Source organism: Debaryomyces hansenii (genome assembly GCF_000006445.2).
Source record: "Debaryomyces hansenii CBS767 chromosome F complete sequence".
Lineage (NCBI taxonomy): Eukaryota > Fungi > Ascomycota > Pichiomycetes > Serinales > Debaryomycetaceae > Debaryomyces > Debaryomyces hansenii.
In genome coordinates, this window is record NC_006048.2 from 2,274,771 (window position 1) to 2,288,710 (window position 13,940).

General features: G+C 33.2%; 5 protein-coding genes across 5 annotated transcripts; 1 reads left to right on the forward strand and 4 right to left on the reverse strand. All coding sequences in view use genetic code 12, as the record gives it.

Annotated features, from left to right (window-relative positions):
* Window positions 1–1,084: 1,084 nt before the first annotated feature.
* DEHA2F27258g (DEHA2F27258p) lies at window positions 1,085–1,567 on the reverse strand (the record flags this gene model as incomplete). The annotated part of the gene is made up of 1 exon (XM_461523.1): window positions 1,085–1,567. One exon carries the CDS (start codon window positions 1,565–1,567, stop codon window positions 1,085–1,087), a length of 483 nt encoding a protein of 160 aa, XP_461523.1.
* A 318-nt stretch (window positions 1,568–1,885) lies between these two features.
* Window positions 1,886–4,354, reverse strand: DEHA2F27280g (DEHA2F27280p; the record flags this gene model as incomplete). Its single annotated transcript, XM_461524.1, has 1 exon — window positions 1,886–4,354. The coding sequence occupies one exon, from the start codon at window positions 4,352–4,354 to the stop codon at window positions 1,886–1,888; it is 2,469 nt and encodes an 822-aa protein (XP_461524.2).
* Window positions 4,355–6,115: 1,761 nt separating this feature from the next.
* DEHA2F27302g (DEHA2F27302p) lies at window positions 6,116–6,352 on the reverse strand (the record flags this gene model as incomplete). The annotated part of the gene is made up of 1 exon (XM_461525.1): window positions 6,116–6,352. One exon carries the CDS (start codon window positions 6,350–6,352, stop codon window positions 6,116–6,118), a length of 237 nt encoding a protein of 78 aa, XP_461525.1.
* A 4,610-nt stretch (window positions 6,353–10,962) lies between these two features.
* On the forward strand, window positions 10,963–11,193 carry DEHA2F27324g (DEHA2F27324p; the record flags this gene model as incomplete). Its single annotated transcript, XM_461526.1, has 1 exon — window positions 10,963–11,193. The coding sequence occupies one exon, from the start codon at window positions 10,963–10,965 to the stop codon at window positions 11,191–11,193; it is 231 nt and encodes a 76-aa protein (XP_461526.2).
* A 1,213-nt stretch (window positions 11,194–12,406) lies between these two features.
* On the reverse strand, window positions 12,407–13,678 carry DEHA2F27346g (DEHA2F27346p; the record flags this gene model as incomplete). The annotated part of the gene is made up of 1 exon (XM_461527.1): window positions 12,407–13,678. The coding sequence occupies one exon, from the start codon at window positions 13,676–13,678 to the stop codon at window positions 12,407–12,409; it is 1,272 nt and encodes a 423-aa protein (XP_461527.1).
* Between the last annotated feature and the right edge of the window lie 262 nt (window positions 13,679–13,940).

The window sequence follows — 13,940 nt, forward strand, 5'->3', positions numbered from 1 at the left end:
TAAAATTCGAGAAGGAGGAAATCGAAATTTCGTAAATCCGGAAAACACAATTTGGAATTTATCGTCAAAACAGACTAGATTTATATATACATTATGAACTAAACTGTGAAATAGTCTAAATTATGCCATCATTTTTAGGATATATAATTAACATGGATGTTTTAAAAAGTATGAAAAAACGCCGTCTTCAGCATGCGATTTCTATAATTGTAGCAATATTGACAAAGTAGTATCATTGTGTATTTTATGGGTACCGGAAGTTCGACGCCGGAATTACACCAGATTACTGACAACCTGCAGATTATGGACGCTCCCTTCCTTCCTCTTTTCCTCGTGCTACAATTTCAGTTTATCTTCTTATGTACGAGGAAAATAACATATTAAACTGAAAACAGTAGGACTCAATTCTTAGCACAAATTAATAGTAGATTTGCTAAGGAAATCACACCGTCTCATAAGCCTTGTCATTTAATATGACAGTAAGGACCATAGGATAGCATTTTCTTAAGTCCATGCGTTAGGCCGTAAATCTCGGCTGTAACCTCATCGGGTGAGTTTTAGAGAATTCACTGTACTATATGGTAACGTTTTAGGTCAGAAGTCGCTTATTTTGATGATAGTATTTAATTAACATGAAAACCAAGGGTATGCATTCCTTCTCAGCCTACAGAAGTGTCCATATAACTTATTACGACTAGAAAATTTAAAGTTTAGTTTGAAGTATGTTATATAAATATACAAATCCCCTAACCCACCCTCTCAAGTTTCGGAAATTGATAATTGGTAGTGATTAATACTAGATTATTGATGCAAGTGTGAATGATGAGGAGATAAATAATAAATTTTAAGCAAAACCCCTTTCATGCCTGCTAATTAGAATGTCTTTATTTTTACCTGCGCATCTCATTTCAGGCTTATTATCCACATTTCCTAGACTTGATACCCAATTTGAAATATCTCAAATTATACTTATTCTCGTTTATTTAACAAAAGTCAACCGATTACCTTCAGTTATTAATCTTATCCTGTAATCTTACAGAATGAGAAGCTTAGTGACAAGTTATTCTCTCCCAGCTTGAACTTATCAAACTATTTCAGTTACTAAATCAGATAACCAGTTCTGCTCTTGTATCTTAGTATCCAAAATCCTCAACTGCTGAGCTAGCTTATCAACCATGTGTTGATAATCTTTTACTTTAACAGTGGATACAAATTTAATTTCACTCCTTGAGTACATATCCCTCTTGATAACCCCTCGTCTTGCAGTGTTTCTAATTACTTCAATATTTCTTATATATTGATCCCTTTCCGCCAAAGCTTGAGTCATAGATTTTGGCTCTTCATGATTCCCAAATAAAAATTTAATTTGTGTATTTGACAAATTAATATTACATACTAAATTGGATAAATCAGCCGATAACTTGATATATTCATCAACCAACTCATTGGGATTTTCGGCTGGTTTATCGCCCTCCTGAACTGAGCAATTGTCATTAATACGAGATTCCAACTGCTTCAACCTAGATAGGTAATCTTTCCTTATTCGTAATGCCTCGGCAAGTTTCATTTTAAGTGGCCTTGATGGAAAAATAGAATATAAATATGAATTTTTGAGTATATATTTTTCTTTATAAATTCTACCTGCATATTTTAAAGCAATTTCAAGTATATTGGATACGTCTTTTTACAACAACTCGTACCTACAACAAAAATTGAAATATATTAGGCGTTGACGGAATTCTTTCATATAATCAGGTAATAGTTATAGTATTGGGATTATTAATCAATTTGCGAGATACACAACGAAAACCTAAGGCTTATCCATTTTGAAAAATATCTCTTGCTTCAGTGAAAATTGTGTACTCGAATCTACATAGTTCTTTACTCAAAAAGATGCAGCTTTCACAACCAAGACATTGAACCCTTCAGTTTCGCTTATATCAATTAATTGATTAACGGCACCTGAAAACATTTCATCCTCTTCATTCTTAGCCAAGTTATTAGGAACGACAAACATTTCATTACTTGAACGAGTGTTAGCCTTTAAGATGTCATCTTTCAAACTATCTTCTTTAGTATAATGAATTGACAAGTGAGCTTTCGTATTAGGCAGAAATAAGGATCTAATTTTTTCTTCAAATCCAGACGACAGTGACGATGACGTATTGATAAAAATATTGACGAATAATAGATTAAAGGCCAATTTATAGACAACATGTAAGGATAACAAATCACTTGCGCTCAAAAAGTTATCATGATGTAAGATAAGGTTAACCGAGTCAATACCGAAGATTGATCTTGGTTCTTCATTCTCGAAAAAGTTCGTGATGCATACCTTATCTTCCTTAATCTCGTTCAAAGACGTTTTTTTCTTTTCATTGGTTATAAACAATCCAAAATGCGAATTACATGAATGAAATAGTTTCCCATATAATACACGTTCAGAGTCTTCGCCGTTAATATTATTGCTATTGGAAAAGCTTCTGGCTAATTCGTTTTTATTAATAGTACAAATTAGTAATTCAGAAGGTTCAGAAATCTGATCGTTAATAGTAAAGATATGATTCTTAAATGTAGATAATACAGATCTCGATGCAAAGTGATTCCCTAGTAGTTCATTGAACATCTTCATAATTGTAAGAAGCGAAGAAGATTTATGGAGTTCGTTTTCATTGAAATTAGTTATGGAATCTTCTTCGTAACTGTTTTGATATGATGCTTCTAGTAAATGTGATGTCCTTGAAGTAAATTCTCGCAAATGTACTGCCTTTATATCAATATTGTAATTATCATCTGAATTATCACCAAGCAGCGATATATCATGCGTGAACGACATTAAATGCGAAATTGAATGTACATCTCGTAATAACAATACTATCTTTGAAATCCTAAAATGACCTAATTGGTCAATATCAACATTTTCTAACGAACGAAATTCGTTTGAGCTATTCCCCGAGGTAATGAGTCCTGAATCCGATGACCCTTCTTTTATTATTGGGGTACCATCTAAGGTTGCTTCACCTTGTAAGAATTTTTCAACTCTAAGCCTATATTCAACGGGGTAGACTAGCAAAGTCAATGGAGTGGTCAAAAAGGTGGTAACTAACGTCATCACAATAAACATTGAGTATACCCTTTGGGTAATAATTCCAGCATTCAAGCCTACAGTTAATACAACAATTTCAACAATTCCTTTACATGACATCAAAACACCGATTGCTAATGATTCCCGCCAAAGCAATTTATTTAGTTTTCCAGCAATAAAACCTCCAAAAATCTTGCCTACCATTGCCAATAAAATTATACCTATTGTATATGCCCAATCAATACCTCTGTTCAATAATCCTATATTCACATTTAGTCCAGCTAAAGCGAAATAAATAGGAATCAACACAATATGTACTAAATCTTCTAATTTTTCTGTAATTTTTATCACATATCCATTTGTCCTGGGTACAATAACTCCTACCATAAACGCCCCAAAGATGGGGTGAACACCAATAATATCAGTAAAAAAAGCTGATATGAATACCGATGTTAAAATAAATAACATCAGAATTTGTGAAGGTTCTCCAGAAATCAAATCATTGGTGAATCTCCGCAAACAAAATTTCATTGCCAACCTTACTGGAAAACATAAAAATAGAAACCATGCTACGGTTAATAGTAAAATATAAACCGTGTTCACAGCATTAGAAGCATTGGCCAATGTAACCACTAGTGCTAGTAAAATCCATCCTGTCAAATCATTTGTAATTCCCGCCGCCAATACAATTGTGCCTACTCTATCAGTGATTAAATTCAACTCTGTTAAGATACGGGCTAAAACAGGGAATGCTGTAATACACATGGCAACCGCAATAAATACCATATATGTAGTAAACTCCATTGGTGGTAGTTCAGTTGAATCCATTCTATACGTAGTGTAAATACCCTTTGCAATACCACATCCCAAAGCAAACGGAATAGCCATATTTATCATCCCAACACTGATTGCAACCTTCATATTCTTCTTGATAAATGAAATATCCACTTCTAGTCCGATAATAAATAAAAATAAGATAATCCCTATATTAGCCATTAACGTCAACCCAGGAATGGATTCTTCTGGAAAGCAATTCTTAGTGAAGTTGGGAATGTGACCCATTACCGATGGCCCTAGAATTATCCCTGTAACGACCTCAGCAATAACCTTAGGTTGTTGTAGTTTACGAATTGGATAGTATATTAACTGGCATAACAATATAACCAACACTGCTTGAAAAAGGAAAATAGTATAGGGTGATGATTTCAGGTATTCCAATGGGTTTCTTTGGGCAACTATGCCTGCCACTGTATGAGTCTCGACTGCCATTGCCTATACCTCTGCTCTTTCATTAACAATTGCTTTGGTTAGCACTGGTGAATATAATATATTGTATGATTTGAAACATATTACTGTATATAATTTAGGGCTGAGTAAAACTAGTGTGTTATCTCTTTATCGCAGGTCATCGATTACATATTTCGCGCAAACGGGTCACAGTCGTATTTTCGTATTTTCAAGGAACAAAATAGAAATAAGAAAACGGGAGGTATACCAAATATGGTAATGAGGGACAAACATGTATGAGCGGATCCATACCCAATGGATAATAATGTAGAAGTGTACGTACGGTATAAAGACATTGAAAAACAAAACGGAACCAGTAATGAAAGTGAGATTATATATAAATGCATTTGAATAACGATAGATCTTTTGAAAAAACATATATTGCAATACAATGTATTAGTTCCTTAATAAACATCACAAAATTAACACGATTGTGACCTTGGGATATTTGGTAGTCGGAACAACGTATCCGTTTGTATTGTCTTACAGAGGATCTATTGATACCTCAATAATAAGGAAAGCAGTTATTAATATCAGAGCATTTTTCGCTAAAGTATAATGTTCAAATTACTAAGTGCTGAATAAAGTCTTTTTCTGAACAGTTTTGTCGACGTCAAACGTGTAGGAGTGATTTTAATGGTATCAATTGGCTATTAGTAACTACATGTCGTGCTGGTAGGTGAGTAGATATTCTAATCTCACAAATATTGATATATCTCTTGTCATGGTAGCATGTTGACAATCGGATCTTTTTCGGTTGATTATAGCTCTATGAATGTTCACATGATCTTTAAGGATGAATAAGTGACATTTAACCAATATTTAAAAGATTCAGTATATATCCCTGCAGAATATATAATTTCTTTGGACTACTAAATACGCTTAGAAACTCGTAAATTATAATCAACTTGAAGTAAGAACTAACAATAAGTTTCTCAAACCTTTGAATTATAGTAAGAGAACGATAGTTTAAAGAAGTTTTTCACCCAATACACTGTGCCATTTGGAAATATCTTTCTCAGTTTCAGCTGAAAGAAGATTAAGTTCAACAATATCCGAAGAAGCTAAAATTCCTCAATACGCAACTTCTTCTGCAACGGATAGGCAGTGATATTGTACTATTTTTAAAGTTTTATCTTTCATCAACAATTCTCAAGGGATAAGGTTTTTTGTATTTCAAATTTTATGGTCCCATATTCATCTTTTTACTCCGTTTAAGGAATTCATTATCAGATCCAAATGATAGAAAACTTTCTATTTTTCTGGAACCCTTCATTCAAAAGATGTAATGAAATCAGTTCAACGCCACCCTTGAGCTAACTTCTTGAAAACAACGCTGTTACAAAGATATTATTTTGATTTCATATAATTGGAATTAAACTAAAACGCTACCAAACTAATTTTAATAGCACGACTCGTTAGTTCATATATCTACAACCAAAAAGCAATAAAATTTACTACTTACGACATATTTAGTTTACTTATATTATCTGAGTTCCTACTATTGCAAAGATTTTATCTTAATGATCTTGTTCTATTTGCACTTTTAAAGCTTGATTAAGCTCTTCGAAACGATTTTTCGTTTTAACTAACAAGCCTGTCCATTCAAAAACATAAGAAAAAAAAACCACTAAAATCTTCCGATTGAATAAGCTTGGTTTTAGTTTGGCCATCTATTTCTAATGGAATAAATTCAAAAGAATGTATACCAACAAACATGAAATCAAAAAGTAATTTACCTTTCTATCTAAGAGCACTTGCACTGTTCTCCAACACTATTGGATATATTGTGTTTTCATTGCCGCCAATTAGTTTCATTTTAATTTCTAACTGAGTTCCTGGTATCGGTGCTGCACCCGAAGTATAGATTTTAAAGCTAGTGAAAAATGGGTTCCATTCTGAGTACTTCTGAAAATCTAAAATTACGTCTCTAACTTTCTCTGGTTTGGAATTGATTAAGATTTGTGTATTCAACTGCATAATTGATTCTGTAGAATTACAATTGTCTTCTGCTTAATGTTGTTTATATATAAATTGCCTTCTGTTTTAATACTGCTTAAAATGACACATTCCTCTAACTACATACGCTCTTTGGATCGCGAACGGTCATTGTCATTGGTATCTACGTATTCTGTCAGCCTCATTTGTGACATATGAGAAGCCGGTAGATTCCGATTTCAAATGTATTCTAATGAACAAATATTTTGTCAATTCCAATTAAATCCTTCACCGTAATCCTGTGAAGCGATACTTATAAGAACTATGTTATTCAAACTGAAAAGCTTTGCATTTATTTATAGTGCTTTCAAATTTTGCAGCAGTTGCTCGAATCCAGAAAAGATCTCTTTTTTCATACACCCAGTTGCATTTTGTTATATACCTCAATGGTTGGGTCATTTTCTATGGAATTTAAATATTTCCACATACTAATAATGCGGAAAGTATTGAAAAATGCAAACAAACTTTTAGTGGAGGTTTTCGTAACTAATCAAGTTGGCGTGATTGAATATATGTTAAATTAATGGGCTTCGATTTCTTCCTTACATTGATAACTTGAATAATCCAAGACTTTTTGAGCAGAGAGTATATAAATACCTTTGAGCTTATATAATTTAGTTAGTAGAGCAGGAAGAAAATTATTTCTTGATTTTGAGTGTTATTCAATCAAAAGACAATTAAAAGACAAAAGTATTATAGTTTGAGAAATATTCACATATGTATCAATATTTGAATAGCCAGAATTTTATTTGATTTTGGATGGTAAGGATCGTTTCCTAAATCAATTGCGTGTGTCTTAGTAACACGGTTTATATCCTCGATATATGCCACTTCCATTTTGTGTTCATCCTATTATGAAGATTACGTCGTATTTATATCATTCTATGTTCCTTGAGCACGGAGTATCAATCATGATACGAGAATGGGTTTTCCACTTAAATGCCCCACATTTCTGCATTGTTTTTTCCGAAACTCACGGTATCTTTTTTGTTGAGTTAGTTTTTCCTTAAAATTGAATAAAATATCTTCCTTTGTCTTTAGCAAAATTACTCGCAAGATTAAAACAATATTTCCGGTAAAGATTCACGAAAGCTGGTATCTATCTCATATGAAATAGAGAATTTGAGCTTAGACCCGCAAAGCTCTTGTAGCTCCATAATTATTATGCAGATTATTAAAGCGAGAAAATTTGCGAATAAACGTTACTTATGACAATAAAAATTGTGAACAAGCAGAAGAAGCAGAAGATATTCCTCGAGGGATAAAACTTCACCTAACAATAAACCTTTTTTTATGAAGTTGTAATTATGAGGGAAATAAAATTGAAGTAAATTCGAAAGGCTGAGACGAGATTACTAATCGCTATTTACTTACAATATTTAAAATGAGGTGGGATTGATAATGTGAAAGGTTATTTCAAGCTTGTTTATATTAAATTAACACATATTGGTATAGATTAGTCAAAATTGTTCAAATCATACCAAGTAGAATGTACGATAACGCTTCTGAACATAAATATCATATTCTTTCAGTTAATCACGATAGGAGTTTATTTATCTTTAGTAGCTTGATTATAAGCTATCTACTGGACCAAGCGGAAACCAGGGCTTTCTGAATAATTGTTCCGCGTAGAAAGAGTCACTTTGAAAATAACGAGTTTTACTAAACATTGTCGTGAAAACATAACAAATAATGACCAAGCCAAAATTATTCCACAAGGAACCTAGGATAGGTTTATTTATATACTACGAGACAAATCATGGCTCTGACGATGGCGTAATAATGTTTTATTCAAGAGAATTATTATGAGCGTGCAAGTCAGTTCTCACTAAATTATTAAAGGAATCAAGAGAGGTATCGTTAAGAAACTTTTAGTAGTAGATATAATTGAAATTATTAGAAGAGCTATTGAATCTGTTTACAGAACATAGTAATGTTCGAAAATCAGATATAGTTGTGAAACATGAATACATTTGAAGCATAAATAAACTCCTGACGTACTCGACAAGCTCATCTCAGCTAGGAATACCGCCGGTCGCACATTAATATATTGCTCAGCGCTGAAAACTTTTATTGCTTGATATTGCAATAGAAAACGATTTAAGACAATAAATCCCAACATGGGACTTATTTCAAATAACCATGAAGACATTTTAATTGATACAAAATGCACGAAGATAAAATGAAATTCATTAGAGGAAGCTTTCTCGGAAGAGTTGTTTACCATATTACAAGACATAAATACCTTGGCTACAAGGAGGAGGATTTGTCTTATTTATTACCAAGTAGATATTATGATTATTACAGCCATAATTTAAATGGTAATTTTATAGGACGAAGAGATGAAGATTTAAAAGAGGTACAGGAAATTGAGAAGAGATATCCGGCTTTATGCAACCCAATTTTAGTTGATTGGGATGGTCCAGAAGATTTAGAAAATCCAAATAATTGGCCCTTTTATCAGAAGGTTATATTTGGTTTTCAAATATCCTTTAATACATTTTCAGTTTATGTGTGTTCAGCAATTTATGCTCCTGCGATCACCGAAGTTGGTCAGTATTTTGGAGTTAGCCAATATATCGCCACTTTACCTCTAACAACGTTTGTTATTGGTTACGGCATTGGCCCCTTTTTATTTTCTCCTATGTCGGAAAATAGTAGGTTCAGAAGAAATAATATTTATATTACCACCATGTTTATCTATACAATTCTTCAGATTCCGACAGCATTAAGTCCAAATATATCCTGTTTATGTATTTTAAGATTTTTTGGTGGCCTATTTGCCTCACCGTTCTTAGCTACTGGTGGTGCATCTATAGCCGATGTGGTAAGTTTACCTAACATACCTATTGGAATTGCATTTTGGGGAATTGCTACATTTTTAGGTCCCGCCCTTGGGCCGGTGATAGGTTCTGTGCTTACTGGAGATGGATATTCTGGTATATTTTGATTTCCTGTTCCTTTTCTTTATTATTGCTGATACCTTTTTTACCAGAAACCCACCATAAGACTATATTGAGAAGAAAGGCAGAACGACTTAGGATAAGAAGTGGAAATCAAAATATTAGAAGCGAATTAGACAATATAAGACGAAATTATTATCAGGTAGCGGGTGATATACTATGGCGTCCATTTGCTATTATATTTGCAGAACCAATTTTACTAGTCCTTAATTTGTATCTTTTATTGGTATATTCTATGATGTACTTATGGTTTGTTGCATTTCCAATTGTTTTCATAGAGACTTATGGATTCACGCTTATTGAGATGGGCGTATGTAGCACTGCATTTTTGATAGGTGTTATGATAGCTGCAGTAAGCTATATTCCTTTTGTTTACCACAAATACTCTAAAAAATTGGGAACAGATATAATAGTTGAACCAGAAACGTTTTTACTTGGAGCTATTTTCGGAAGCATTATGCTACCAATGGGTGCCTTCATTTTTGCATGGACTTCCAGTGCAAATATTCATTGGATTTTTCCTCTTGCAGGCTCAGAAATTTTTGCCCTAGGTGCATATATGATTTTCCAGGCATTTATTAACTATTTGAGTATTTCCTTTTGGGGATACTTAGCTTCTGTTTTTGCCGGAAACGGGCTTCTCCATTATTTGGTTTGCCGTTATTTAATCAGCTTTCACTACCGAAATTCCCTGTTGCATGGGGTGCAACAATCATAGGTCTTATAAGTCTAGTTACTGTTTTGATCCCAGTTTGGATTTACAAACTGGGGTATAAAGTACGAACTCCTTCTAAGTATGCGGGCAATGCTTTATACGACATCTACCGTTAGAGCCTTATTTTACCAAAGAATACTTAGTTCATATCGAAGTCAATTATTTACTTCAATGATTAACGAATGGGACTTGAACGTGTATTTTCCACTTTAGAGCTATGTTCACGTCTTCATAAACAAACATTACAATACTGGGCCACTTTAGGAATGGTAGTCTTATTTGTTAAAATAACTTTTCTTGATCGTCCTCTCGGCACTATGTATGAAGTTCTTTGTTGAGTTATAGTTTACTCATTTTTGATTTTGCATTTATCTAATTCATTCATCTAGTAATTTAATTAAATAAATATAAATTGTAGTATATGGCTCATTGAGCCTCCGGTTATTCGATTAATTAAATATCTTGTTTGAAGGAAACGAGGGGAAACCAAATTTGCCAACTGTATAGTGCCCTAAATATTATTTGTCTAAATAATGTAATAAATTATCTTCTATTTCATTACAGGTTCTTCTTCCATATAATAGGGAGATGTTACATGGCATTATATGATGACAATCCATAATTGTGTTCATTGCTCATCGCTTACTCATTGATTTAGGGTTATCTTCCTTTTGATATTTTCGCATACAACACTACATTCTTCAGGTTATACAGTGAAGTATTTCTTAAACTATTTCGTCAATCTTTCTATATAGTAAGACTGCTCACTATTCTATAACACTAAAATGTTTTTATGAGACAGCTACATGTCATTGAGCCAAAAATTGCAATTGGAGACTTCGAGAGTTTCGATGTACAAGGCGGCATAACGTTTAAATCCTCAACTTTTCAAAGTCAACACTAACGACATAAACATGTATCTCAAAGAAGAGATCAATGAAACTGTTGAGTTAATTGTTAAAGTATTTTACCCTGCCAAAGCAAAGAGAGATCATAATAAGTACGTGGTAAAAAAGCAAGACATCTTTGAAAATTGTCGAAAGGCATATTTATGTGAGAAGCGTGCATACGAAAGGTTTATACCTAATTCAGGTTTAACAACGTTTATATTGCACAAGAATCTGAATATGGGAGATTCTTTATAGGAAATCATTATTACGCATTGGGTCCATTTATCATATTGAAGTATTTGGCTCAAAATGAAACCACTCTACTACGTGATACAGAAACCTATGAGAAAGCTAAAGAGCAATTGGATATAATCCGCCTTTATAACATAATACATGGAGATATAAGCCCAAGGAATATTTTATACTCTCATGGGAAGCTATAATTTATTGCTTTTGAATACTCAGAGTACACAGAAGAGAAATTAGGTTCCAACCCAGTGAGTGCTAACCCCGGTAGGATCACGAGTGAGTGCAGTATATTTGGTCAGCCAACTCCAAAGGAATATGAATAAAAAAATGAACAAAGTAAGTGTTGATAACTATATTGATATTGATATGAAGTCAGTCGTAAGCATAATTGACTTTGAAGACCGCGAGAGAAGAGATATCCTGTAGCTGTGTTTCTTTTTTGCTGCAACTTGCCATATGCGAATGCGAGCACCAAATAATTTAAGTAGGGAAAAATACATCACGTTTCATTAGACCAAGAGAACCGATATCGCGATATATGCTTCCATGTATGCTATCCTTGTACAGACACTGTGACTATAATCTGTCATTGGGACATGTAACAAACCCAGACTTTACCAATTGTTAATTCAAGAAACTTATATTATTTGCACTAAAACAAATATCAGATATAGTATTCCTTTTCTCATCATCCTCTAAAGAGATTCATGCAATAGGTAGTTGTCTCTAGTCTTAAGAGAAAACTATATGTTATAATTGAAAATCGATAAGTCTACTAGTTCAGATAGCTTACTGAGAAGCTGATATTTGACGAACTTGGCCTTCTCTTTAGAGGATTTGCTTTAAAAAGTCATGAGCTCCTTTTTTAACTTTGATTTTGATACTCAGCTATATCATATATTAAATAAACGTATTAACACTCATATAAACTACAAGTTGGACTTTACTTTGAGAATTATATTCAATGATATAGCAATAAAACTATTTAACAGAAATAGTTGCTAAATTTACGTCTTTATCATTTTTATGTTCTATTCTTGCGAATTCAGTATAAATATTCTGTTTATCTTCAGCATCATCCTCATTACGCAATTTCGACGTATTAAAACTAATAGAAACCTAACTCATGAACAAAACACCGCTTATGTTTTCCATTCCGTCAATTACTGATTTAATCAAAACTCGAAATATCAACATATGTATTAACATAAATACTTCTTCAGTATAAATAAATAAAAATAAAACTAAACGATAAAACCATACCTACAACATATTCATTGTGGCTGCGACTCAAGGGAGCAGTAGAAGTTCGGGACGAATTTACTCTGTCTCGAACATTACACCAGGTATTCTTGATCTTGATTAATACACCTTTATCACTGGTACCAATAGCCGAACAGTTAATTCCTGGGAGAATTTTATGTCCACTCCAGTAACCACGAATTGGCTTATTGAAGTATTGGTTTACTGTATCAACGTATCTATTTGTATAACCTGACTTTTCCGCAAGAACTTTGAAGACATTAGCATTTCCATTATTATTTGTATCATTTCTTCCCAAGTTACATAAATCCCAATTATTTTCAACTGTCGATAATTCCGAGTAATGGGTGTAGTATGTATTATCACTAGTATTGAGGTGCGATTTGTCAATAACCCCTCCTAATAATAATGCCCAGACTTTATTTGCTTCACTGTAGGATTCATTTTCATCAAAAGTTATAAGCATTAGTGTCTTAGATATAAAGTATTCATTATCAAACAATGGCTCCACGAATTTTCTGCACCAGCGACCTGCCGTTTCTATATTTGAATCATGGCCATCGTTCATCATATTGGGTGCAATAAACATCCAACTTGGCAATTCGTGTCGACCTAAATCGTTATGAAATTCTGTAAAGTTCTTGATTTTTGATAGTCTTGATGAATTATTCGTAATCGAGTCGAATGATATCAAAGGATTATGTTTTCTAACGTAACCCTTAGCAGAATTATCGTGGCTTGAAAAAGTGAGACCTTGAAATCCAGAATAAGGAAGATCTTCTTGATATTCACCCCATGTAATATTTTCAGTCTCTAACAAATCAACTACAGTGGATATATTACTAGGAATTGTTATAAAGGAATCTTTATCCAAGCCAAAAGTATCACCACTTACCGACGCAATGTAGTTTGGTTCTGACGGATGGGTCAATGCCCAATAATTGGTTAACGTAATCCCTCGTTCGGCCAACCAACGCAAATCTGCGTCAGCAGAAGCTGTCTTCTCATTGGTATTTTCTAGCCATATGACGACAAATCTGTCAAACAATTTACCTGCAATTGATGAAGAATTATCGCGAATTGTCGCATCTGTTTCTATGGTCTCTAAGCTCGGTTCAGTAATTCTCACACAACGACATGAGACAAGGACAAAAAGAAAAAAAACCATAAAATTACTAACTGAAAACGAATTAAGTCTCATCTTTAGGTTTCGTTGAACATGTTCCATCTTCTAAACATTAACTGTTTAATATATGTTTTTAGATATTTGCTGTCATCTTTTTCAATGATTTTCTTATGTAAGCCATTAAGTACTTTAAATTTATCTAGAATTGTGCTTTTTGGCGTGCGTGACACTTTTCTGTGGACAAGCAAACTCAACAAGATTTCGTATCAGCCACGCACGAACGTACTTGTTTTAAAAGCAGAACTAGATATAGAAATAACAGAATATCTTTTGAAATCTTTTACAGCTTCTTCTTTTTTAGGTC